Below are 26,822 nucleotides of genomic sequence, written 5' to 3' on the forward strand. Positions count from 1 at the left end.
TAATGCAGCCTTAACCCTAATCTTTTAAAAAATGTGTTTGTCAAATCCCATAAATGACATGAATTATACCTGTAATAACCAGTAAATAAGAATTATACAGCAGACAATAATTAACATGGCTTTATGTGGACCATGTAAACAGCATGGAGTAAAAACCAAAGCATAAAGTAAATAACTAGCTAGCTTAAAACAGACTTAAGCACAAACCAAGTTCAGTTCAGTACCAAGTGTATTTATTTGGGTTACTGTGGTGTCTGGGAGGCATAACTCTGTGTTCACAAACACAAACTTCCTGTTCATTTACGTGTCTTGCTGTCATTTTGCATTAATTACACATATACAGTACAGCAGCTAACCTAAAATAATATGATGATGGTCTGTAACATTTTTCAATCAGCTATGTACCCAATTCACTCTTATTTGCAATAATGATGTGCTTGACAACAAACGTGGATATAAAAACCTGACTGACACTGGTGATTACATGCTTCTACGGCAGCAGATTTAGGAGATTTATTGTTCATCATTTGTGTTAATATAAATCTTTGCAAATAATTTGCAAAAAGTTGCCATTTCATTGGCAAATAGGGCAATTTCATTGTGAAAACGGATTGCTTCTTTTTATGCACATACTGTTTCTGCTGAGTTTATGGTTGAATAATATCACTATTTTGAGCATTTTTCTACATTTTATAATCACAGCCCGTTTGAAAGTGAGTCTGGAATTGTGTCTCACAATATTTAGGTAAGGTGTTACTGCCTGATGTAGTGCACATATACTGCACTGATGGAGTATGATGGTGATTTATATGTAAGAACTCTGAAATTTGTTTTTATTAATCCTTTTAGTTGTAAAGCCACAGTTTGTCTAAACCATTTAAGATTACATAAAACAGAGAAAGAAAATAATTGACCACATTTATGTAGCACTTTTATCCCAAGCACTTTACAATTTACCTCTCAGTCACCCGCACACTCAAACACTGATGGTAGCGAGTTAACATGCGAAGTCTAACCATAAGGAGCAATTTGGGGTTCAGTACACTTTGACATGTGGACGACCCTGCTCTACCTGCTGAGCCACAGCCGCCCTAATAATCATGAAATTAAAAAAAAAAAACGCAAAAAACACGACTACACGCTCTTTCATTTCTGCCAGGTTATTTGGAGACTATGAAGATTTAATTTCCTGAATTGAATTTCTCACAGCTGAGTTTGGCCCTGATCCTGGCCTTCTTTCAGCCCATCTTTGACCTTCAATGACGCCCAGACTTTCTTCCTGCATCTCAATTTGTTTTGTTGATTTAGTGCTGAAAGGGAGCATGTGAAATCCTGGCAGTGGCAGAAGGAGATGTTGCATAACAGAGATGTGAATCTAAACCTGGATTGTTTCAGCTTTGAGAGAGACAAGTTGTAACTGAATGAAATGCTGAAGGAAATAAGTAACTAGGAAGACTGAAGGACAGACTAAGAGGGGGAAGGAGCATTAAAACTGTATCACTGAAAAATGGGAAAGTTTAGTAAGCCAGAGTGAGATAAAGAAAAAGAAAGAACGATAAAGGTAGAGAGAAAGAGGGACGGAGAAAGGGAGAAAGAGAGGCAAGGGGAGATATGATTCCCGAAGGACCATTGAATTTCCTTTCTTTCTTCTCTGCGTTTTTCATGGTCCTCTCACTCCCAGGTCCACACAGCTGTTTCAGGGCCGGGGGGCTTCTTTCTCCAGAGCCCAGATGAAAGAGCCGCCCTAAGCAGCCCTGCAGGTAGGTCTGTTAAAGCCATTGCTCTGGCTGTCCACTGCCCAACGCATGAAATAAAAAAGCCAGAAAGAGAAAGGGAGAGGGAGAGAAGGAGGAAGAGGAGGGAGTAGAGAATATAGAGGGTGAGAAGGGAAAAGAGGATGATATGAAGACAGAAGGATAAGGAGAAAGTAAAAGAAGAGGGAGAGAAGGAACGGCAGACATAGATGACAGACAAGGAGAAAAGACGGAGATGGAGCGAGGGGGACACTAGAGAGGCAGGGGTGGATACCTGCCCTCAGCCACCCCAGACCTCCTCCTCCTCCCCCTCACCACCCCCTGATACCAGGAATGATGTCTGCTTTTATTGACTTTGTTAAACCGTTTTCAATGCTACTTCCTATGTGTTTACAAGACAGTAAATCACAGTCCATTCGGGGTGGGGGGTTATGGGGTGAAATACAGGGGAAACGTCCAAGTCACTGGGAAGGAAGAGAGCTTTGATGGAGCCAACGACAACTTTGCAGCTTTCTCCCTCAGGTCCAACGCTTCACGCCACACACACACCTTTCCTCATGGGGAATAGATGGGGATGCCACTGTGGGGCTCTTTGTCTTCATTGCCTTCATCTGAATCTGCTCTAAAAAAAGTTGAGTCATTTAAGACTTACTGAATAATAAAATTGTTGTTGGGTTACTTAAAACCAGGCCTACCAAAAGAATTAGCAAAACAGAGCTGCTGTACTCAAAGTACCAGTTGTTAAAAGCTTCAGCAGAGATTTAATATCACTACAGGAACACCACTCAAAGTCGTTATGCAAACACATTTGGGTTATGGTAAAATTGGGTTCCCTTAATCACTTCTACACACCGGGGTCATTCCCAGACAGTCGTTTCATCCAGTTAAAAAGTCATTCAAGCTCTTTGCTCTGCTCAAACACGAGTAAGTGCTTCCAACGTCATTTGGTGGCAAGAACTTTGACTTGATTTTCCAAACTTTCTCGCTGTAACAATTTTCTCAGGCACTGGCATGGTGACACCACCACATACACACTCACTCACTCACTCACACACTCACCAAATCATCACCGTGTGACTGAGCTGCTGAAAGGTAGACAGACATCCCTCCTCCCCCCTCCTCCCCCCACACCCTCTAGTCCTGGTGATTACCTCACTTTAATGACACAGAACAGGACAATTACCGTCCCTCTCACGCTGTCTTTCCATCACTCCAAATTCATTTTTAAGATGACAGCAGATTCATTCATTCAGAATTCATGAGAACCAACTTGGTGCGGGGAATTGATGGAGGAAGCAACTTAGTTATCCATATGTCCTCATTGGAATAAAAACTTGATAGGTACTTGTGGGCATCCTGAAGATGTCAAAGACAGCCCTGTATATAGTAGAAAAATGTTCCAATTCAGTTGTGAACATGTCTAATGTGTATAACTCTTGTGACTCAAGATTGTTTACACGTTCAGAGAAAAAAAACTTTCCATTAACAGTAAAGTTGTAACAATGGCTTTATTAATACTTAATAAGTAATTTACTAGTGATTTACTGACCAGTTATAGGCCATTAATAATTTCAACTGTGTTGCCAAGTTGTAAAAAAATCTATCTGGCTGTTAAATCATTTATAAGGAGTCGGTAGTTTTTCACTGTCTAATAAACCATTAAGTCTGCAGTTATGATAAGTCATAAATAAATGGTAATGAACCATCGGGTCTGCTGTTATAAATGTTAGTAAATCATAAGTAAACAGTAATAAATCATCAAGTCTAAAGTTGTAAATGTTGGTAAGTCATCTCCTGATCCTTTATTAGCTCAAGAGTTTCAAGATTTTCTAATAAACCATCAAGTCAACAGTTAGGCTATAAACAATACTAAGCCATTAATAAGCAGTGACAAACCATCAAGTCTGGAGTTATAAATGTTAATAAAAAACAAGTTTTCAATTTCCTAAGCCAACAGCAAAAGCAAGTCAGTCATTTTTAATTATAAATGTTAATATCTAATAAAAAGTAACTCAAGTCTGCATTTGTAAATGTTAATAAGATGTTAACAAATAAATTTTGGTCCAGGTGTCCTGCAGAGGTTCAGAGGTCAAAGGCCCATTGGAGGGGTGTTCATGTTTGACTAAAGCACTAGAAAAACAAAGCAAGTATAATGCTGGAGGAGGACAAACACTAGCCACAATCTGGCAACCAAAAGGTGTTTTTGTTAAGAATTTAGTCAAGGATTTATTTATATTATTAATTTATAAATCCTTTAAACATGTGTCGTATTAGAAAGTGGTACCCAAACTCACATTGTTGCAAGTTTAAACAAGTCTCTTACATTGTCATTGGTCATAAATTTTCATCCACATTTAAAAAAAAAGGTCAGCAAAGAATTTAAGTGTTTTAATGTCATTATTGCAGTGTATGCTATCATTCCTCCATGTCACACCAGGAACAAATTGTAACTTTTAGTGATGCTGTAGATGTGAGCCAGTTCAAGGTGAGTTACTGGTGTGGTGATGTGGTTACAGGCACATTATGTGGTTCACGTTGTTGCAACAAAGCAATAGTGCATAATTACAACAGGTGGTTGAAGAGCTTTACGCTTCTAAAAAACCACTGAGGTTTGGGCAGCACTGCTACCAGATGACACTGAGAATCCTGACATCCCACATTTTCCTTTCACCCAAACACACACTCATACACACTCTCTCTTTTACACTGTCTGTCTTCCTCTGTGGCTCTGTTTTTTTTCTCTTTCTCTATGGTGTCTACCTTTCCATTGGCTCTGTCTTATGCAAGAGTGTGTATTTTTATGTCTCACATTAGCTAGGGGGAATAATACCTCTCACTGAATGGTAGTCTGCTCTGAGGCCTTTTCAGACATTCAGTCACTTCTCTTCTAAGAATAACCGATGTGCATCTTTGCCAGAGTTCCTCTCTGATTTTTTTTTACAGCGTCCAATGATTGCCTCTTTGTACCTACTCGCTGATACCGAGCTTTGTATTAGTTAGCAAACTCTGATCCAAATGAGAAAAGCAGCATTGGGAGGGAAGAGAAAAGGCAAAAGAGCCGGGATCTGTGGCAAAACTTGGATCTGTGTCAACTCTTCGCAAACTCATTAAGAGGCCAGAAAAGCTGGTCACTAGAGAATGTCATGAGTGAGGCAGCAGACAGTTTTGTAAAAAAAACTAGAATAAAAAATGATAGTTTTCAGTGGAACCTTTCATGTACAGTCTGGAGAATTTTAGCCAAACCTGTCTGACAGCTTACCTTAACCAAATGTCCTTTAAGTTTGCAGAGACAGAATTGCTTCTAAATTGTAGATGGCTGTTGTAGACTGAAGTCAAAGAGATGTATCGACTTTACAGCACTGGACCGAATGTTCTCCGTCAGGTTTTTTAAAGTGGTAAAGATTGATGGGCAAATATTTGAGAAAAATGAAGACTTACATAGTTGTGAATAATTACAGACACAGTTCAGGTAAGAGTCATTGTTCGAGAAAGGTACCAATGTGAATACTCTCTCAACAAAATATATTTAATTCTTTTATTTACCTTTTTGTCTTTTATAATCTCTTAAGATGCAGTATCTCTCTTACAAGACAGACCTGGCCAAAATGGCAGCACAAGTTAGATACCATATAGTTTCATACACATCACAAATATAATTTATATACAATGATCACAAATAGCAATTTAAACAGGACCTGAGAAATGTGCAAATTTAATTTCATTTCAAGCCCAGGTGCACAGTACAGAAATGAAGTTTCACCAAGTTCTGAGCACTGAAGATAAATCTTCTAGATGATCTGGTCTGATCCGAGCTTTCAGAAACAGGAGAAAGCATTTTACATAGGTAAACAGGAGGTTTACCACGAATGGCTTTAAAGATAAAAATGCACATATGAACCTTTCTCCATATTGTTAGTGAGGTCCATCCAATTAACATGTGTATATGTGTTCTTGTTCCAATCTTTAAAATAAAACACAGAGATGAATGAGAACATGATAAGAGCATTTTGTAAAATGAAAATTAAAAACTAATTCTGATTTTGGTTATCAATTTGAGTACGGAAAGATAATTTGCCATCCTACCACATTCCAAGAAATTTGAATGCAGACTTTTTACAATTAAATTCGTTATAAAGGTTTAAAATTGATAAAGTCAGAAATGTGTTTTTTGTGTATTTAAGATTTGTTTTGACGGGTAGAATAACAACTGAAGTGTGTGAAATGCAGTTTGGAGGTCAGCAACAGTTTTATTTAGACAACTAGGAGTGACTGCATCATCTGCATACAAATAAATCTTTGCTGGCTGCATTTTCTTTCCAATATTATTTATAAAGATAGAAAACAGAAGCGGTTCTAGTATAGAACCTTGTGGTACACCTCTTCTTCTGTTTTCTAGAGAGATAAACCTTGATCAAAGCTATTTACTCATTTAATGTGACTGTCTGTCAAACAATATATTGTACAGAAAAACAAAACATGCTGGCAAGTATCATGGAAACAGTGCTGTGCTTTCCAGCTTAAGAGTCTCAGCTGCTTGCAAAGGGGAATTTGAACAGAAATGCACATTTTAGTAGATGAAGTTTGATTTATTTGTCAGCATATGATAAAACAGAACTGATTCTGTTGATTGAAAGGATTTTCAGTAAGCAGAAGGTACCAGGTATTCACTATAAGACACAAAAAAATATTTTTTTCACTGTACTGAAAACTAGTCTGCAGTATCACATGAACTTCAACTGACCACATTTTGATCTGACAGATTAGATACACAGAAAATAAAGAGAATAAAAGATGTGTATTTAACTTTGATCCCAAGCCTAAAATGAAACTTTAGTTTGAGTAATGTATACAGTCGACTGTTACAGCAGGTTTCAACTACACAGACCCACCAGCTAGAGGACACCAGCTGTGCACAGCAGAAATGCTTCCTCCGCTTCTTAATCTAATTTTCTTTAAATGACTCGTGAGTGAACTAATCTGTGGGTTCATATGGTCAAGCACGCACTTTTGATGAGTCATTATGTGATCTTTCATTAGAAAACACACACTCAATAGCTTTAATTGTCATGCATGTGGATTTTATATTTGGATGTGCGATCATTGCTTCATAGGGGTCAATATATGAAAGAACAAAGTGTTGAATTGTTCCAGGTGGCAAAATCACTTGTTGCAGTGTCCCACTGGAACTAATAAGGCAGGTCCATTTTCACCCTCTAAATCCCCTGCACTGGTTAAAATGACTGATTTACAGCTAAGACATTGACTAAACTCACATAATTATATATATATTATATTTTACTCTTGTACAGCTGCTCTGTGTGAAGGGTGCAAAAGTTTCCCATACTGCTCACACAGAGAACATGGTCCTGCATTTATGAAGCCTCACAGTTAAGAGCAGTGGTCCAACAATCTGCTATGGCTCATTAGGACAATAATCTGATTTGAGGTTTGGAGTCAGTAAACCTATACTGTAGATTAGCACTTCTATTCTGATTTAAAGTGCGGGTATTAAGGCAACAATGTCTCCAAAAATGTATTTAAATGATGGTGCCATGAGGATTCAGATAAGTGATTTAGAAGGCAGAACCTGATGTTTTTATTCCATTATGTTTGTTCAGCTTAGGCCTATCACAGTCACAGTTTTTTTTCTCAATTTTTGAATGACACTCTAAATGTTTACTTCATCTGTTCAGACAGGAACAATGAAGGTAGGGGAGAGTGGGGTTGAATGAAATATTTGCTTCACATCTCCATTCATATCTTCTCACTTATGTGAGTTACTTAAGTTAAATTAACTATTAACTACTGAAAAATACCCACATCTCACTGTTACAAAAACCACATAGAAAGACATTTATTTCATCTTAAAGTCAGGAAAGAAATTTAACACTTTAGCATAAGTGGAGTAAAATGTTAAAATTTTGGGGAATGCATAACCTGCATTAAAATCATACAACCAGTATTTCAAATGCAATACCTCCCTTATCTTATTAGCTGTGAGGGTGTGTGGCTGTAGGCATTGTAATACAAAATCATATTTAGTTTACAAAGAAGAAACAACTTCAGAATCCTTATTCACAACCATTTGAAAGAAGAGTCTACACAGTTCATCAAGGTTTGGAGTTCAAAGTATCCCATGTTTCAACTGTCCCCTTTCTTCCCTATCAGACCAATGTGTAACAGTCATGTTCCCTTGAAGGAAACCCTGCTGCTTTGTTGTCACAAAGAATAATTACAATATAATTGCATGATGTAGTGTATGAAACCATGCTGTGAGAGTAGCGCACCAGGCCCAGGACACACTTTTGAAAATCAAACCAGGATTGTGAAAACTTATGGAAGAATGATTGCGAGCGAGAGAGCATTTGTATCCAAGGCAAAGGCTTTAGATGTTATGTGAAAACCATTCTGTGTCATGTGTTCACATGGAATACATATTACTTACATATGTAGGATGAAAAAGTACATCAAGGTCTGTCCTGTGGGACCACCAAACAACCTCTAACCTGCAGTCAGGGAATAAGTTAATGTAACTGTAGATTTTCTTAAGTACATGCCAGGGAATTTTTCCATGTGGACATTTCTGCTTATAGAAAACCAAGTGCACTTCGATTTTACAGGGATGAAGATACAGTAATATCATGACATGTGCATGATTGTGAATAAATGCTTATGAATGCTTATAAATGTTATTAGACTTTTTGTGGATCTGACCTGCACATTAATCCAAAAAAGAAGATCCTCTCTAAATGATATGCTGTAGTTTATATTGTCAGATTTTCATCTTCCAACTCACAGTTGGTTATTTAATTATATACATTAAACTTATTGATGAATGCTGAGTTTATGGACTTGTAAGCAAATAGGTGCAGGCAAAGTATTCAGTTTCAAATTGGCTCCAGCCTGAACGCTCCGCCTGCTCTCACCGAGGATATTGACTTTCCCGCAAGTTAAAGTATTTAAATGTAGAGGGAGGCAGATGCTGTATGTGGACTGGAGGGAACCACAAGAAATACACGTGTGGGAGGAAGGTGACGTTGGAGTTTTACTATCTGTGCATCTTATAGAAAGACAGCTGTAGCATCGTTAATTTAACTGCACAGAAAACAAATAAAGCCGCGTTGGCACTCGTGGAATTCATTCAACATCTTTTTATTTACTCACTCATCTTTACGTAATTTACTGTGCGCATCTTACCGCCGATGCGTAAAGATCCGTGCGTAAAAATCAAAAACACTGCCTCTATTCTGTCACAAAAAGTCAATGAGGATTTATTTCTACTTGAAACTTTAATCAAGACCTCCATTCCTGCGAAAGTGATTGACACGAAGAGGATTTGATGGAGGGATTTCGGTGACAGCAACACTTTCACCGGACTTTAAGTTTGGATTCAGTCACCGCAGCGCTTTTAAAACTTCTAGACTTTTCATTGTTATCAGTGAAGTGGAGATTGGATCCTCTACCTGCGTGGGACACTGACAGTTTTTGGATCTCTTAATTGTCACGGCTATAACCCTCTACATGTAACAAGAGGGGGATAAACCCGAGCTGAAATCCGCATCAGGAGGAACTTTATTTCCGAGAGCTTCCAGCACCGAATCAGTGGAGTATTCATGAAGCAATATTTGAACTATTACAAGATGAGGCTGAGAACATCGAGGTTAGGTTATCTGTAAGTAAAGAGGTGTCAAGATAATAGATTCTTGTATAAATCATTGAATTCGGGCAATTGGTTAAACCTCTTAAATGTTTTTATTCTCCCCCAGGTTACTTCAGTTCACGGCGCTTTGCTTTTACGCACAGGTAACTCACATTTTCACTTCAATAAAAAGCATTAATGTTACAATAAGTTATACAATTAACTAAGTAAAACTTAATAGGTATTCGCCATGCTTAGGGGCTTATAGTCCACCGTCTGTACATCTGCAATAGGCTGCAATAACAATGAAAACATTTTATTATGAGTGCTATGGCAATTGGCAACAATTCAAACATCTTGAAAAGAGGTAAGCTCCAGCCTAAAAAGCAATTGTTAAAACACATGTGGAAGGAGAACGGCTGAAATGAGAAAAAAAAAGTCAAGAAGGGGTGAAAGATCATCGGTGGTAAAGACAAAAAAAAAAAAAAAAAAAAAAAAAAAAAAACCTATCAGGGGGAAATGTCACCCCCGAGGGTCCATGAAAGCATCTCCAAAACTCAACACATAACTGAAAGAAGAAAATGCAGGATTAATCATTTAAACATGATAAATAATAAATAATTAACTATGGCCCAGCACCTTAGCTGACTGCCAATTTAAGCCTCCTCACATTTGACATGAACGTTTTTTCAAACTTTCCTGAGTCGCAAAGTAAACATTCTTCGACATTAAAAAGTCATTTCATATTTCTTGACATGTGTTTCCTATTGTCCGGCAGAACACTGTGCAGTCTCCCCCTAATTTCAAGCACCATGTCACCGAGCAGAGCCGGCTGTCGGACCGGATGAGCCGCAGGTTGACCCGAACCTACCAGCTGTACAGCCGCACCAGCGGGAAACACGTCCAGGTCCTGGCCAACAAGAGGGTCAACGCCAACGGAGACGACGGAGCGGTGCACGGTAAGAAAAGACAAGAGACAGTAGAGAAGACATAAAAGAGCTCATAACACCACCATAACACCAAGTATAAAAGAGTGGAGTCCATTTAACCACGCTGTTTAGGCTGTGCGCCGCCATAAACGACAGGAAAATTAATGAGAAATATGCAAAATATGCTTATACTCTCCTGTAAATGTCTCATTTAATTACATATTCACGTAGCCTATAATTCCATATATAAAGAATAGGCAGCTGAACAGAAGTCCACATATGTTAATCCATTCAGGCGGAGCTCTGTGTTTTTTATCGTCTCTGAAATGATAAAGCAACTTTACTTGAAGACCGTGTGTTCTGGCCAGATCAATCCAGACCGATGACAGCTGAAGGCCATCATCTTTAGCTACATTTCAGTGCTTTTAAACGTCAGGAACAACAGTAAAATACGAAACATGTTCACCCCACAAACATGGGAATTGTTTAAATTCAGTGGTGCGCGGGCCGGTGTTGAAAAGCAGTATAAATTCTGTCGTTTTTGGCAGCCTGCAGGAAAATGTTTGAGCCAGGAGAAACAGTAGTAGCAATTGTAAACATCGTTAGTGGCATCACTGTCGCCATCTATAATTTATTTCTTTGGTGCGCTGGTGGTCGAAGAAATGAGCATGTGGATAAAGTCATTGACACCTGTTATGAATGACTTTAGCAGAGTTTTTTTTTTTTTTTTTTTTTTTTTTGCTTACAGCATTTGGGAAACTGTCTTTAACTTAAAGGGAGCTAAATTCCTGTCACCAAAAAGGATTTTTGGTGTGTCTAGCCATCTTTCCACCACAGCCACCACCATCCATCCACTTCTCAATGCCTGCTGCCTGCTTTTTTGGAGGCTCATTTTACGAGGAATTTTCATTGCTTTACAACTCAATGTATGACTCAATTTATAAGGAGCGGTGAAGTCAGCATCTTCACTTTATACCTTTTTCTCTCCTTGCTTCTCCTGTGTGCTCTTTTGTCTTTTAAATCTGTCTCTCTCTCTCTCTCTACACACACACACACACACACACACGCACATGCACGTACGCACGCACACACACACGCCCAGACAGAGTCAGTCAGTCATCCACACATTGGCCACACATGCTAAGTGGGTGTCACTCTTGTAACCGGCCCAAATCTGACCACTGCTCTGTGCTTGTGGCTGTGTCCCTGACCGCAGTATTCTCACTCTCCTTTATCCCTAGTCTGAACTGCATCACAGCACAGCAGCATTTACAGACATTCAACAACAACCTCGCCGTGCGAAATCACTATCATTTGATGCTATTTTGGAAGACTTGCGCGCTTTGTTAAAAAAGGTGGCCGCTGGATCATAAAAGGGTTAAGAGGGAATTCATGATTCTGGTTCACTGCTCGCACAGTCTCTGCTGTGCATTAAGAGTACATTCAGAGAAAGGAAGTGCAGGTCATTTGTCTCACACACTGTAACATCATGATCTGCATGCCTGCACCGTGTCAGAGCTGTGTCCTCTCATTATTTGCTTTCTGTTTGTCTGTGCAGCTAAACTGGAGGTGGAGACAGACTCTTTTGGGAGCCGTGTTCGTATTAGAGGGGTGAAGACAGGATACTACATATGTATGAACAAGAGGGGGAAGCTGATCGGCAAGGTAATCTGGAATTCATAGTTTTGTGGCTGCATACGACTACGGCAACATCTTGAAGTTTGTTTTTTTTCGTGGAAATGTTATTCCAGATTTACAGCTTATGGGGACACATTGTTGAGACGCATACGAAACCAGAACAAATTTGATTTTTGAGATGTGTTAAGAGCAACCCTCTGAAGGTTTCAAAGGATATTTAATTGTCTGGAAATAAAGATGATGTTTCCGCTTCCTGGAAATTATCCAGAAATACTTCAACTTCTTCTCCCCCCCCCCTCCTTTTCTTTCCCAGCGGAAAGGACGAGGAAAAGACTGCATCTTCACTGAGATTGTTCTGGAAAATAACTACACAGCGCTTCAGAACGCCAAATACGAGGGCTGGTACATGGCTTTCACACGCAAGGGCCGTCCGAGGAAGGCCTCCAAGACCAAGCAGCACCAGAGGGAGGCCCACTTCATGAAGCGTCTACCCAGGGGTCACTTGCTGAGTGAGAGACGGCCGTTTGATGTTCTTCCTCTCCCTGTCCCTGCTCAGCCTTTCAGCAAGCGGACTAAACATTCCCATCAACAGCGCTCAGGGGGCCGCTGAGGACTGAAACCACTGAGGGAGAACTGTGGATAAACCACCACAGAAGAACCACTACAAGACAAAACAAGTGCTCTCAGCAAACTTAACTTTTACAGTCAAAAGCCCATACACTTTTTGCCTCATTTTGTGGACTTATTATGTAATTTCTTTGTACTGGATTGTATGTAAACATTGACTATCTAATCTGCTAGTTATTTCCAATTCAGACAGAAGACGTTAGGGAAGATTTTTTCTTATTAAATCAGGGGGCAATTAAAGTACAGAAAGAGCTCAACTACATCGACATGAACGAAAAGTTAGAAGTTAGCCGGCTCAGTGGTGAACAATGTTTGAAAGAGAAGTGAGTACAATGAAGCTAGACATGGCAGCTATCTGTGGATATTCTCGTGGTTACAGCATCTGAGTCTCAGTTGACATGCTATCTTGCCTTTCGGAGTCCATTTTGGAGAATTTTTAACCCGTTTTTTTTTTTTTCTACATATATAAATATATTTTTACTGTAAAAATGTAAATTACGTCAAATGATGGAAATATTTATTGTAGAGTGTATATTAAAACCACTAAAGAATCAATTCACAAGCTCCTTGGCTTTTCTCTTGTGTGGTTGTTTTGGGATGGAAAGCTAGCACACATTGTTGGTGCCCCCCCCCCCTCACACACACACACACCCTCCACCCCCCAAAACTGTTGGTTTTTTCCCCCCCTTCTTCTTCTTCTTCAAGCTGGAGACCCAGATAACTGAGGGGCAATATCTGTGACAGGCTACTGAATTCAATGTGCTCAGCAAGTGAGACTTGGGCCTGAATGGCTCGAGCTATGCATTAAAAGCGATGAGGTCAGCCCACCATTTTGGCCCAAACAAAGGTTACCACCATGTAGTTGCATTTCTCACGATCGCACACCGTAACCCTCTGATCAAATGGGCCCTTTGTGAAACCTCATATAAAAGGGCATGTTATACAATAGTGGGTTCGAATAATAACACGAGGAGGGGTCAGTTATCAAAAAGAAGCCAGTCACACAGGGAGGGGCAAGGGGCTGGAGGGGGAAAGGGGGGTTTGCAGAGAGGGGTTGCAGAAAAAGCATCAGGGCCTGTGTGGCAAAATGTGGCATCGGCTGAAAGAGGGGGAATGGCTGGGAAGAGGCATTCGGGAGTGAAAGGGAGGCAGAAAAGAAACCCTCTTCCCAGAAGCAGTTGAGCATGACCATCAGAGGCCAAACGACAGGGGAGGAAGAAGACCCTGAACAGAGGGACCCGGCTGCTCTCACAATGCATGAGCTGGATGTCCAATTTGTTAGTTGGTGTTTGCCGCCGCAGAGATTTGATTTGACAGCATCTCGAGCTCTGAAGACTGTAAAGCATTAACTGAAAAATAACGATAATTAGTAAAAGCAGTATTAACACCGCACCTCTTCAAAACCCAAACACTACCTAATCAAGTATTTATAAATGCATTTTTGTCACGTCGTAGCCTAAAAAAAAAAAAAAAAAAGTCCATCAAGTCGCACACAAGAATTTGCAAAACAACAGCACAGACTGGTTTTAAGATGTTTTGTTGTATGTCTGTTCTTTCCATCTGGAAGCACACAAAGCACAATGGCGAGAGAGACCTGTGGTTTTGTCTGTGCTTTTTGCACTTGCTCTCTGGGTTTGGACAAGTGGTAAAAAAATGCAAGGAATCACAAGGTTGAAACAATCTATATTTAAATGGCATTGTCTCCTTCAAACAGCACTGTTGTTTTTTATATCCACTGTCTAAGTATTTCTGACTGGACAGCATTTTCTCTTAATAGAAGTTGGTGGAAAAAGTAGACAAATCCGCAATTTTGAAGCAGCTATACATTTTTTTTCGTCCTGAAAATGTCCTATATATATATATACACACACACACAGAATTCCAAACACAAAAGATGTGAAATGTTAACTTCATATCTGACGCTGTTAAGACAACAACATCAAATCCATTTGGAAGAAAAGTCCTGCAACTGTTTGTGTCTATGCAGTTTAAGCAGGAGACCACAAAGTCAGAGTGACCCTCTGGTGTAAAAAAAATAAAAGGGAAACAGTAACACAAGCCTGCACGGTCACCAAAAGCTTCAGTAATGGCTTTCAGGGTGGCCCGCTACATGCAAGGAACATGAAGGTATTCAGTTAACACAAATGGGATGTGCTCGTAACAGTGACCCCGGAACGAACAGGGATGGGGCATTGTGTGTTTTGAGTGTTTTACAAGGACATCAATGAAAGGAGGGTGGGTAGGTTATGTGACCCCCATCAAAATTGGAGCCCACTGGGTTTGGTGGGAGACGGACAACATGTTATGAGAAGTAAGAATAGATACTGATGTTGTGAAATAATTTCAATTTTCTGACAAAGATTTTTTATAAAAGTTGTAAAATGATTTTACTGTGAAAAAAACAATTTGGAAAAAAACACACACTCATGGCTCAGTTGCAAAGTTTATAAATCCGGATGACTGCAAAAGATGCGATATGTTTCACTGATTTTGTGTGAATCAAATATAAATGGCAGGACAGATTTCAGCAGTAATAACTCTGATAAATAGAACTTAATTAGTAAACATAATGAGAAGCATCGAACTGCGCACAAGGCACTAAGCAAATTCTTAACGACGGGATTCACAAAAGAACGAGAGCTCACATGTGACTGGAAAATGACGCCGGGAGGTTCTGCTTTAAATGCGACGCAGAATTACTCTCTCGCTCCCACAGTCAGAATTCACTGAGTTTTGCAGTCGACGTCCCCTTCACCGGTCCCCTTCAGTTTCTTCAGCTCCCTCAGCAGCTCCTGCTCAAGGGTTAAGATCTCTTTGGGTTTCTTGTACTGGACAAAAGAGAAGAAAAATAATTACTTCAGCATTCTCCCCGTCTCCGTCCTGCATATCATGTGCTGTGATTGTGTTGAAAGAATGCACAGAATATAAAAGAACATATCACGAAGAGAGCAATATAAAAATATATTGTTGTAATGTCAACAAACTTTGACAGCCAGGGACTGAGTGACAGGAAGAAAAAAAATTCTGCACCTTGCCTTAATGATTTGCATAAGATGTTTCATTAAACAACGTTTCAATCTTATCCACATAAACTGTCTATTAAGTATCTAATGCAAGTGATTTGTGGGGGATTTTCTTTGAATTTGTAAAACAATGTACATTTGTTTTTTTGTGAGATACTTTTACAATTATTCAGATTGCTCAGATGATACTGACCTGCATTCATCATTTAAGGCCTGAACACATATCTAAGAATCACACTTAAATGCTTTCATCTGCATATTTAAAGCATAACATCAGAGGCATAGATTCATTTATAATTTCATCGTTGTGTCGGACTTACGCTGACAATCAAAGTGTTGTTGGCGTGAGTGAAGCTGAGGGCGGAGCTGTCCAATGGCAGCTGACTGCGATCTAAATCAGGAACACTGAACTTCTTATAATACCTGGGGAGGCGTGGAGAGGATGTCACAGGTTTATCACTCTGCTGTAAAGACAAATGGATTGTAAACAGTGCCATCTATAGGGAGGACAAAAGGATTACATGCAACAAGTGAGCAACATAGGAAAAAAAAAATAAATAAAAAAAAATGGCCAAAAGTTTATGCAAACTTGATGGAAAATCAGTGAACTCGTGCATATGTACTTCTTGTTTGAGGTTTTTATGATGATGCATCTCTCAGACGGCTCCACTGAAACACTGAAGACATCTTTGGGGTAGGGGAGGTTGCGGATTCTCCACTGAAAACTGGCCTTTGTGTCTCTACGCATGAACACGGGCTGTGGAAATGGAAAAAAATTAATTTTCAAGAGTTTTTTCTAAAATGAATCAAAAAAAGTGCACATGAAAAAAAAAAACGCACTAGTATCTGTGATACTGTAATATTGAAGTCAAAACCATGAAGATTATAGAAGAAAACCTACATTGGAGCAGTTCTCCTTGATCACCTCAGCGTCTGAAGAAGTGACAGGAGCAGCGAGAGGCTCCCCGATCTCTACCTGCCACTGGCCCTGAGCTCCGAGTGTGCTTTTGTGACGCCACTTCCGTACTGGAAAGTACCAAATATTTCACGAGATATATAGACTCATGCTATTTATTGAAATTTAGAAAATTGCTTCCACAGGGCTGCTGTCTGAAAGTTGTTGCTTACCAATGAGTTCATCTGTTTTCAAGTCATACTCTTCTGCCATTTCTTTTCCATCTGTAAAGAGGTAGTGGATCTTCCTTTTTCCTGAGGGTTGGAATTAGAAAATATATTAACATACAAATTAGGGGAATAAAAGAAGAATACGACAATGTGTTTTTAGTTTAGCACAAATAAGACAACAAGTTTTAGTGTAAACCCAACATTAAATGTGATTATTGTTAGGATAGTATTATGTTGCTATTCTTTTACTATGCAAATTGCAAATCTTCAATACATTATTTGTCAAATCAAAACAGCTGTACACGCATGGATGAAGACCAGGCTCACGCATTAAAGAGATCTCACAGTTCATGCAGTATAAATTAGATGCTCACCAAGTCTGTTACAGTTTAAGCAAATTTTCTGAAACGCTGCTGCAGTTGTCCAAACATTACAAGCAATCACTGCAACATTTTATACTGGGCATGACTTCAACAAAAGGTCATCAGTCACTCAAAACATACAGTTCTGTGAAGAAGTATTTGCCCCCTCCACCCCTCCTGATTTCTTCTATTTTTATATATCTCATACTAAATTGTTTCAGATCTTCAAAGTTTAACATAAAACAAAGACAACCTGAGTAAACACTACAGTTTTTAAATTATAATTTTATTTATAGAAGCAAAAAAGCTATCCAACACCAACTTGGCCTGTGTGAAAAAGTATCTGCCCCCATAGTTACTAAATCCACTAATCTACCAAACTTCATTTATAATTGGGTTCAGCTGGACTAAACACACCCCGGCCTGATTACTGCCAGCCCTGCTCAATCTACACATCACTTAAATAGAACTTTTTCAGGAACTAAAGCGGCTAAACAGTCTGATGCCACCATCAAAGAAAATTCCAGAAGAAATGAGGAAGAAGAAGGTTGATTGAAATACATCAGTATGGGAAAGGCTATAAAGCCATTTCTAAGGCTCTGCGACTCCAAAGAACCACAGTGACAGCCATAATCTCCAAATGAAGAAAACTTGGCACAGTAGTAAACATTCCCAGTAGTGGCCGACCTCCCAAAATTCCTCCAAGAGCACAGCGACAACTCATCCAGGAAGTCACACGAGAGCAGAGGACAATATCCAAGGAACTGCAGGCCTCTCTCACTTCAATCAGGATCAGTGTTCAAGACTCTACTGCCAGAAAGACACTGGCCAAAAATGGCATCCATGGGAGAGTGGTGAGGTGAAAACCACTGCTGACCAAGAAGAACATGAAGGCTTGTCTCAGTTTTGCCCACACCTTGATGACCCTAAAACCTTTTGGGAGAATGTTCTTTGGACAGATAAGTCGAATGTGGAACTATTAGGAAGACGGGGGTCCCGTTACATCTGGTTTAAACCAAATACCAGCATTCCACAATAAGAACATCATACCTACACTCACGCATGGTGGTGGTAGCGTGATGGTGTGGGGATGCTTTGCTGCTTCAGGGCCTCGGCGACTTGCCATAATTAAGGGAAATATGAGAAGTATGAAATATATACAAAAATAGAATACATCAGGAGGGGGGCAAATACTTTTTCACAGCAATGCAACTGGCTGCAAGCTTACAGCCACTCCCTATTTAAGATTGCTTCTGATTGTCACAAACCATATTCTTGATGAAGGTCTACCACCGAAATGTTGCAAATGAATGTATCATTGCAAGTTAGACAGTGTGCCGGTTAGTTTGCCACTAGTCTGTCCTCTTCCCGGGTCTCCTTGGTGATGGAAGTCACATGGCTCAGGTCCTATTCTGTTTGGCAGCACTTGGAAGTTGTCTGGTGTAATCTTGATCACATTCTTCATATACAGTATAATCCATCTATAATTTTGTTATCCTGTTCCAGGCTATATTTCTGTAATTCATCTTTCTTGTTCTATTATGTATACACATCTATTGCATGTTGTCTGTCCTGGGAGAGGGATCCCTCTTCCTGAGCTCTCCTCCAATTTTTTTCCTGTTAAAGGGTTTTAGGGTTTAAGGTAATCTTTCCACATTCAAATGGAGGGTGTAAGGACAGGGGATATTGTATTGCTGTACAGACTGTAAAGCCCCCTGAGGCAGATTTGTGATATTGGGCTATACAAATAAAACTGACTATCTACTGATCATTAGAAAAGCAGTGTAATCCATTCTGACCATAGAGATTAACACAATACATCTCTGAATCAAATTAACACATTTGTAATAATATATTTGACTTGCATATACATAGAAAAATAACCATAGATTTGAGAACTGCACACATAGTTTTGGAAATCATAATTTTCGACTGTGCCAAAGCAGAGAAACTGTAAGAGTAGTGGTTCACACTGAACCTCCTTTTGAAGACAACTTTTTTAGAAAACCTAAGATAATGTATGACGTGTTGATAAGTTTTAAATGCTTCATTTTATGTATTTTGCTGTCTATTTTCGTTAAAACAACATGTGTAATGTGCATCCGGGCCAGTAGTGCCACCTGTTTGTTGCCTGGTAACATTAATGTTGGCTAGAAAGCTAGCAAACAGTCTGAATTTATGAAAATAACTAACTAATTCAGGCGAGAAGACAACAGTCATTCTCTCTATTAGAAAACGTAGTTTGCCTTCGTTGTACTCACCATCGTGTATCAAAGCCGTTTTCTTTGATAATCTTAGGATGTCAATCCAGCTCTGCACAGCCATGTTCCGAAGATGTTTCTGTTGCTCAGAGCGACTTCCGGACTCAACCAGTTACCACAGCAACCGAGGTCAATGCACAAATTAAATATATTAATAAAAACATTGACAGAATGAATCAAAGATTATTCTTTTTTTAAAGTAATTACATGCGTAATGTGAAATGAAGATTTGGGGTATAAACTATGGTATGAAATAGAAACATTTTAACAACAAACAAATTAACCCGGAAGTGATACATTTGAATTGAATGTTGTCCGTCTTTTATGTTTTCTATATGAATGGTTCCGCCTGAACAGGGGTAAGAGCCAAAACATTACTGTTTAAAGAGAATTTAGCTTCAAATGTACAGTTATATTTGGAAATATTGGAAACGCATTGAAGCGTAATTTATATGTTTAGTGAAAAAGATCAGTGAAACAATGTAAATGCCGACTTTTTGCTGTTTCTAACGTTAGCGCAAGCTAAAGATAGCTAATGCAAACTGTGACAACAAAGATTGTTTTTTCAGTCTATTTCATTATGGGACAGGATAAATTGCTGTCTGCTAGCTGGATATCTGTATTATTAAAATCCACAGCTCTCACTATCTTCCATACCAACAACAGAAGGCACACATTCATGTTGACAGTGCATCTATGGCAGCAACTGAACGAGTAATGCACGTGCTTAACTTTTGACATACTGGAAATTGTACAACACGACAGATATCAATCAAATTGTGGTTGTGTACATCTACTTAACTATTGTACTTACTGTAAATACAATTGTGAGTTAGCTAACCTGAGTATTTTCATTTTATGCTATACTTTTACATCACTGCAATATAGAGAGAAACATTGTGTTTTTTACTCCACTAACCTACATTTATTTGACAGCTAGCGTTATTAGTACTTCCTACGTCCATTCCTTTTGCATACTTTAACTTTTGATGCTCAAATAAATGTTGCTGATAATACTTATATACTTTGACTGTCACTATCACTGTCAAATTGTAACTACATTGTACGAAATTGTAAAAACTACTGCCAAATTCAAAATATAAAAAGAAATCTCAATTAGCAGACAAAGAAATCCCAAAGTTTAATACTTAAGTTCAGTCTGTTTTCTAGTGTAAACACACTATATATTCAATATTAGAAAAAGTCTGCAGTGTTCAATTAGTACACAGCTTATATGTCAGATTTTTGGGTGGATTCCATCAGCAAAGTTATGAATAACTTCATAATTCTCCTACAGGCCACTGGCTCCCCCCTTCAACATACAAGATGGAACCTCGCCACGGGATCATGAAAGCTTTCCCAAAAGTTAAAAGAGCCAGAGTTCTTCAGGGAAAGGAAGCCCCCCCTTTAAAGAAGAAACCTGATGAATGTGATATCACAGGTTGCTACTTTATGTGTGTGCAATACTGATTACACCAAAGTAGAAGCCAGACGATGCAACACATTTGATCTTTATAACTCGTTCTCTTCTTCTGTCTTAGGAAACACTTTTAATGGTGTCACAGTGTACATCCTGACTGCTGGAATAGGAAATGCCAGATGTCAGATCTTCCAAAGACAAATTCATCAGAATGGAGGACAGACGGCGAGTTCACTGTGTCCCGGTGTCACTCACGTTGTGGTAGATGACAACATGGACAGTGGCAGGGCTCTGCGATTACTGAAGGTGGACTGCATGCCCTCTGGAGTCCAACTGGTGAAATGCACTTGGTTGAGCTTGTGCATCAGTGAGAAACAACTGCTGGATGAAGCCAGCTACAGTCTTCTTTTACCCAAGAGGTTAATGACTTAATATTGCTTAAGTAGAATGCTAGTGTCTGAAAGCTGTTGTTATGTGTATACATGTCTCGTGATGTTTCCAGTCTATGATATAGACTTGTACCTGTCAGTGCATGCACTCCATCAGTGTTGTTTTCACTCACAGTACAGAGAAGAGAAGCTAAGATAAGAAAGAAATTTATTAATCCCGAAGGAAATCCTTGTGCCATTAACATGCTCAATGCAACAGAAACACGTGGTAGAGAAAGACATTTATAGTCAAATCAAAACACTACGTCAACTTCTTCTTTTGGCTGTTCCCGTTAGGGGTCACCACAGCGGAGCATTTGTTTCCATCTCTTCCTGTCCTCTGCATCTTCCTCTTTTCTTCTTGCCTGGCAGCTCCATCTTTAGCATCCTCCTCTCAGTATAACCAGCATCTCTCCTCCGCACATGTCTAAACCATCTCAATCTCACCTGTCGCTTTGTCTCCAAACTGTCCAACCTGAGCTGTCCCTCTAATATACTTATTCCTTATCCTGTCCATCCTTGTCTCTCCCAATGAAAATCTTCAACTCTGCCACCTCCAGCTCTGCCTCCTGTCTTTTCATCAGTGTCACCACTTCCAAACCATATAACATAGCTGGTCTCACTACTCTCCTGTAAACCTTCCCTTTCACTCTTGCTGGTACCCTTCTGTTGCAAATCACTCTTCTGCATCCACTCTACCCTGCCAGCACTCTCTTCTTCACCTTCTTCTGCACTCCCCGTTACTTTGAACAGTTGACCCCAAGTATTTAAACTGATCCACCACCTGAGAAGTTTCTGCAGCATCCTCCTCCCAGACACATCCACCAGAGTCTCTAGTTCGACTCTCAGGACAGAACCAGCCTTCTTAATAAGCTTGTTAAGTCTGTTGGCATCAGCTGCTTTCACCCTGCTGCACAGCTTCACACTGCCGCATAGAACACTCATCACTACTGAGTGGTAGAACATGCACATCACGGTCCTGTAGATGTTGAAGGACCTGAGCCTTGTCAGTAGGAAGAGTCAACTCTGGTACTTTTTCAACACAGTGTCTGTGTTCCTAGACCAGTCCGGTTTATTGTCAATGTATACTCCCAGGTACTTGTAATCCTTAACCACCTCAACATCAGCCCCCCTGATTGAGACAAGAGTTGGCAGCATTCTCTGCTTCCTGAAGTCCATGACTAGCTCTTTAGTCTTTTTGATGTTAAGCTGTAGGTGGTTGAGCTCACATCACTTCACAAATTTATCAACCACCCCCCTGTATTCCTCCTCCTCTCCTCCACTGATACAGCCCACAATAGCCGAGTCATCCAAGAATTTCTGCAGATGACACAACTTTGATCTGTACCTGAAGTCAGAGGCACTGAGGGTAGAGAGGAAGGGAGATAAGACAGCACTGCAGTACAGTGAAAGTGTAACTACTTCTCACCTATACATCACATTTACCACCTAAAATTCAAATATTTACAAAACTGTTGACATTGAAAAAGTGGGTATATATTCAAAAATTAAGTGTCACCAATTATTCCATGTTTAAATGTTCTCTCCTCTTAGGGACTCTGAAACACAACATGAAAATATGAAAAAAGACTTGCTGAATGATAAGCCTGTTGCAGAAACTATTGTAGAGCCAGTGTCTGATCAAACCAAGCAAGAGGAAACCGTACACATGGTAAGTTGCCTTTACGTGTAGAAAACACAATTATTACCAGGTTTCTTGTGTCAGTTATCAAGCTGTTCATTCTCTATATAAGCACAGCAGTTAGGAACAAAAAGTTAAACCTGAACACATAACAACACCAACTCTGTGTATGTTGGAATTGTCATTATAGTTTTCCTACTCTCAGACAGTCCTAGAAAGCAAAGAGGAAGTGCGAGGGGAAGAAGACGGCGTCTCTCAAAGTGACCTGGAAGCTCTCATCACTGGCCAGCAACACAAAGAGGAGACTCCTAGCCTCAGCCTCGATCCCGGTCCAGACTCTGCTGCTCAGAAGCCGGTCTCAGGGAAGTGGGTCTGCGCCCATTCCTCTCAGTCCAAAACTAATAACTTCAACAAGCACATCACAGACAAACTAGAAGTGCTGGCCAAGGCTTACACACACCAAGGAGACAAGTGGAGGGCACTGAGTTACTCCAAGGCTGTGAACGCACTGAAGAGCTACCACAAGCCTGTTACATCATATCAGGTAACTTAATGCAGATACATTTCATATAATGTTGTCAGTAGTTTCAATATTGTGTATAGTACAGAAAGTACTCTATTTTGGATGATAAAGTATGCAGATTCTTTTCAGGGATTATTTGTCTTATGTTCCCTTTTTAATCAGAACATTTTTCAGGAGACATTTTTCATTGCTTTCAGGAGGCTTGTCAGATCCCAGGGATTGGAAAACGCATGGCCGACAAAATTGATGAAATAATGGAAAGTGGTCACCTGCGGAAGTTAGATCACATTGGAGATGCTGTGCCAGTACTGGAGCTTTTTACTAACATCTGGGGTGCAGGAGCTAAGACTGCACAGTTATGGTATCAACAGGTGAGGCACGCACACATTCAAAATACTACAGGTATGTTAATGTGAGTGTTTGATATGAGTTGCTGAACTCAGAACCTGCACTGGACATCAGGTTGAGGGATGATATCAAACACCACACATGGCCCAGATGCCATTTTTGTCTTGATGCTAGTTAATTAGCAAAACTTGTTTAGCTCCTGTACCTACACTAATACTAAATGATATGCCAGATAATAAAAAAAATGTCTAGAGTGAAACCTTGGATATTCTAAAGATATTCTTTACATTTCTTAAAACTGTTATTTGTCTGTTAGGGATTTCGCACTTTGGAGGACATCCGCACAAAAGCCCACCTGAACAACACTCAGAAAATAGGACTCAAGCACTACGACGACTTTCTTGACAGAATGCCCAGAGAAGAAGCAGCAGCCATTGAGAAAGTGGTAATGCACCCCCATTTGTCTCAATACCAACATGTAACTTCAGTGTGTTTAGTCAGGTTTACTCAGAGGTGTGATATCTGAAAAAGATTCCTCCTCTGACCCTCAGAAATCTGGAGGCAAAAGGCTTGAAGTAGGAAAAAGTTTGTGTCAGCTTTCCTTTGCTGCTTGAAAATGGGAAAACCAGACTGTATTCTCACAAAGTGGAGCATCCCAGAGGGGAAAACTAACTCTTGAAAGTTGCTGCATCTTAAGTTAGCCAGATACCTGTTCACTCCAGAGCGCTGAGTACTACGCTAGTTGTTTGCATATAGTATTACTTGGATTTTCTTTTTCCTCCAAAGCTGCCAGATAGAAAGTGCACATGAGATAGATGACTAAAGCATGTGTACTCCCTCAGGCTTGTCAAAATAATATGTGATGCTTTAGCAAGCTTACCTCCCAGTATTTGGCTGGGAACAGGTAGAGGGCTACTTGTTTGCCATTAGGGGGGACACAGGAGGAGAAAATACAAAATAAAAAGTATGCTTTTGCATTTTTGAGGACCTAAGTATTAAAAAAAAGAAACTTTAAAGGGGACATATTATGCTCATTTCCAGCTCTATATTTTTATTCTGAGACTCCACTAGAGTAGCTTTGCATGATTCACAGTTCAGAAAACTCCTTATTTATCTTATACTGGCCCTTTATGCAGCCCCTCAGTTCAGCCTCTGTCTGAAACAGGCAGTTTTAGCTCCTGTCTCTTTAAGGCACCCCTCCCGATAAGCCCACTCTGTTCTGATTGGCCAGCTTTCCAGAAGCCTACCAAGGGGCAGCTGTTTCAGAGTCGTGTTCAGTTGCCACTGATGAAATTCCAACATTTCCTGCTTTACTGCTTCATACTAAAAGCTTTTAAATGACTAAATAACAGGGGACTTTTATTGTGAAGAATATACAGGAAATAAATGTGGAGCTTCGTCGGTGGCACTGAAAACCGGGGCGACAGAACAACATATGGAGATATTCGGAGCTCTTTGTTCAGTGGATCACTTAGAAATAATGCAGGGAGGAATAGTATAAGCAGAAACTGCCACAGTTATGATGATGTTTGATGAAGAGCTGCAGACGACCAGCACACCTCCATCAGGTAAACAACTTATTTTACTTTGCGGTGCTGTGTAATGGAAAAACACTCACAGAGTGCCAGCACAACTTGAGTCATGGCTTGGCATGATACCCCCAAAACACGATGAAAACAGAGTATTCAGAATCAGTCTGAAGCCGATGCTTTTTGCTTACAGGGATCACTTCTACATATGTTTACCTCATTATTTGACACATTGGCCACTTTTAATATAAACATCCGACAATGTAACATTATATATACGACTGAAAATAAGGAAAACCATAATAGGTCCCCTTTAACAAGAATAGTGGCTATCAGTGAAATGGGAATCTACCTTATCACGAAGGACAGAGTATCTTCTTCTAGGTGCTTGTAGATAGACGACACAGCCTATAGTTTGTAATATAATAAGGTAAAGGTCTTACCTGATTTATTTTTTCTGGGTATGTGCAGGTGAGGGATGCTGCTCTGGCCATAGAGCCGGGCCTGGTGGCAATGGCATGTGGTTCCTACCGCCGGGGAAAAGCCACATGTGGAGATGTTGATGTACTTATATCTCACCCTGACGGAAAGTCCCACAAGGGCATTTTCAGCAAAGTGTTGCAGATCCTCCATGACAGTGGTAAGCTCTATCACATTTAAGTAAGAAATGATTTTCTCACGTAATCCAGAGGTTTGTGTTCTTTCAAAGAAATACTCAGAACAACAACTGTTTTTTCTCTAAGGGTTTCTGACAGATGACCTGGTGAGCCACGAGGAGAATGGAGATCAGAAAAAATACATGGGTGTGTGCCGCTTGCCAGGACCAGGCCACCGCCATCGCAGGCTGGACGTCATCGTGGTGCCCTACAATGAGTTTGCCTGTGCCGTCATGTATTTCACGGGGTCGGCGCACTTCAACCGCTCAATGAGGGCCATGGCAAAGACAAAAAACATGAGCTTATCTGAGCACTCTCTTAACGAAGGCGTGGTGCGTCAAGGTAGCTTGAAGGTGCATGGTGGCACTCCACTTCCCACACCTACAGAGAAGGAAGTGTTTAGTCTGTTAGGCATACCATACAGGGAGCCTTGTGAAAGGGACTGGTGATGATTTGCCAATCACCATGACACATTTTATGGTTTTATAGAAAAATAATCATGATGTTGATGAATGATGACAATGGAAACTGCAGTTACATGCAGACTGTCAACTTTAGGGATGTTTTACTGCTAGACACGCCTGTTTGACTTGAATGCGCTTTTACTTTACAGATTAAATAAGGAGGTTCTCCCAATTCACAAAGTCAATATTTTTACACTTATCTGGCCCTCTGGATAGTTTTAATTGTTTGTGCAAAGGTTTTTAGATATCTGTCCTTTGAAACTTCTGCTACTACCCCAATACAATACAAAAAAAACATTTACTTCAGTAGAAAGTAGTTCAACTGAAAACTATCCACAGTAAGGTCGGTGGTTGCTGTTGAGTTTTACAAATCAAATGAAATTCCACCAATCTCCATTATTTTAGAGTGGCAGCAGAAGTTTCAGATATCTCAAAACCTCAGCAGGTAAATCCA

The 26,822-nt window shown here is 39.9% G+C and overlaps 3 protein-coding genes across 5 annotated transcripts; 2 read left to right on the forward strand and 1 right to left on the reverse strand.

Moving 5' to 3' along the window:
* The first annotated feature begins 5,321 nt into the window (after window positions 1-5,321).
* On the forward strand, window positions 5,322-13,186 carry fgf8b (fibroblast growth factor 8b). Its single transcript, XM_044346181.1, has 5 exons — window positions 5,322-9,426; window positions 9,521-9,557; window positions 10,172-10,352; window positions 11,881-11,987; window positions 12,274-13,186. Exons 1-5 carry the CDS (start codon window positions 9,368-9,370, stop codon window positions 12,568-12,570), a joined length of 681 nt encoding a protein of 226 aa, XP_044202116.1. The 5' UTR covers window positions 5,322-9,367; the 3' UTR covers window positions 12,571-13,186.
* Window positions 13,187-14,253: 1,067 nt separating this feature from the next.
* dpcd (deleted in primary ciliary dyskinesia homolog (mouse)) lies at window positions 14,254-19,478 on the reverse strand. The gene is made up of 6 exons (XM_044346182.1): window positions 19,359-19,478; window positions 16,739-16,819; window positions 16,512-16,636; window positions 16,234-16,367; window positions 15,931-16,033; window positions 14,254-15,415 (listed from the first exon to the last, which is right to left on the reverse strand). The coding sequence occupies exons 1-6, from the start codon at window positions 19,420-19,422 to the stop codon at window positions 15,311-15,313; spliced, it is 612 nt and encodes a 203-aa protein (XP_044202117.1). The 5' UTR covers window positions 19,423-19,478; the 3' UTR covers window positions 14,254-15,310.
* A 150-nt stretch (window positions 19,479-19,628) lies between these two features.
* Window positions 19,629-26,756, forward strand: poll (polymerase (DNA directed), lambda). Of its 3 annotated transcripts, none has more exons than XM_044346163.1 (9): window positions 19,629-19,717; window positions 20,656-20,799; window positions 20,900-21,197; window positions 22,761-22,878; window positions 23,039-23,392; window positions 23,569-23,742; window positions 24,036-24,164; window positions 25,720-25,888; window positions 25,992-26,756. In XM_044346163.1, exons 2-9 carry the CDS (start codon window positions 20,685-20,687, stop codon window positions 26,351-26,353), a joined length of 1,719 nt encoding a protein of 572 aa, XP_044202098.1. In that variant the 5' UTR covers window positions 19,629-19,717; window positions 20,656-20,684; the 3' UTR covers window positions 26,354-26,756. The 3 variants fall into 3 exon arrangements, with proteins under 3 accessions (XP_044202098.1, XP_044202100.1, XP_044202101.1); XM_044346165.1 differs by having other exon boundaries at window positions 19,630-19,717; window positions 23,054-23,392; XM_044346166.1 differs by lacking the exons at window positions 19,629-19,717; window positions 20,656-20,799; window positions 20,900-21,197 and adding an exon at window positions 22,503-22,620.
* Window positions 26,757-26,822: the final 66 nt, after the last annotated feature.

The sequence above is a fragment of the Thunnus albacares genome, chromosome 3 (genome assembly GCF_914725855.1).
Source record: "Thunnus albacares chromosome 3, fThuAlb1.1, whole genome shotgun sequence".
NCBI lineage: Eukaryota > Metazoa > Chordata > Actinopteri > Scombriformes > Scombridae > Thunnus > Thunnus albacares.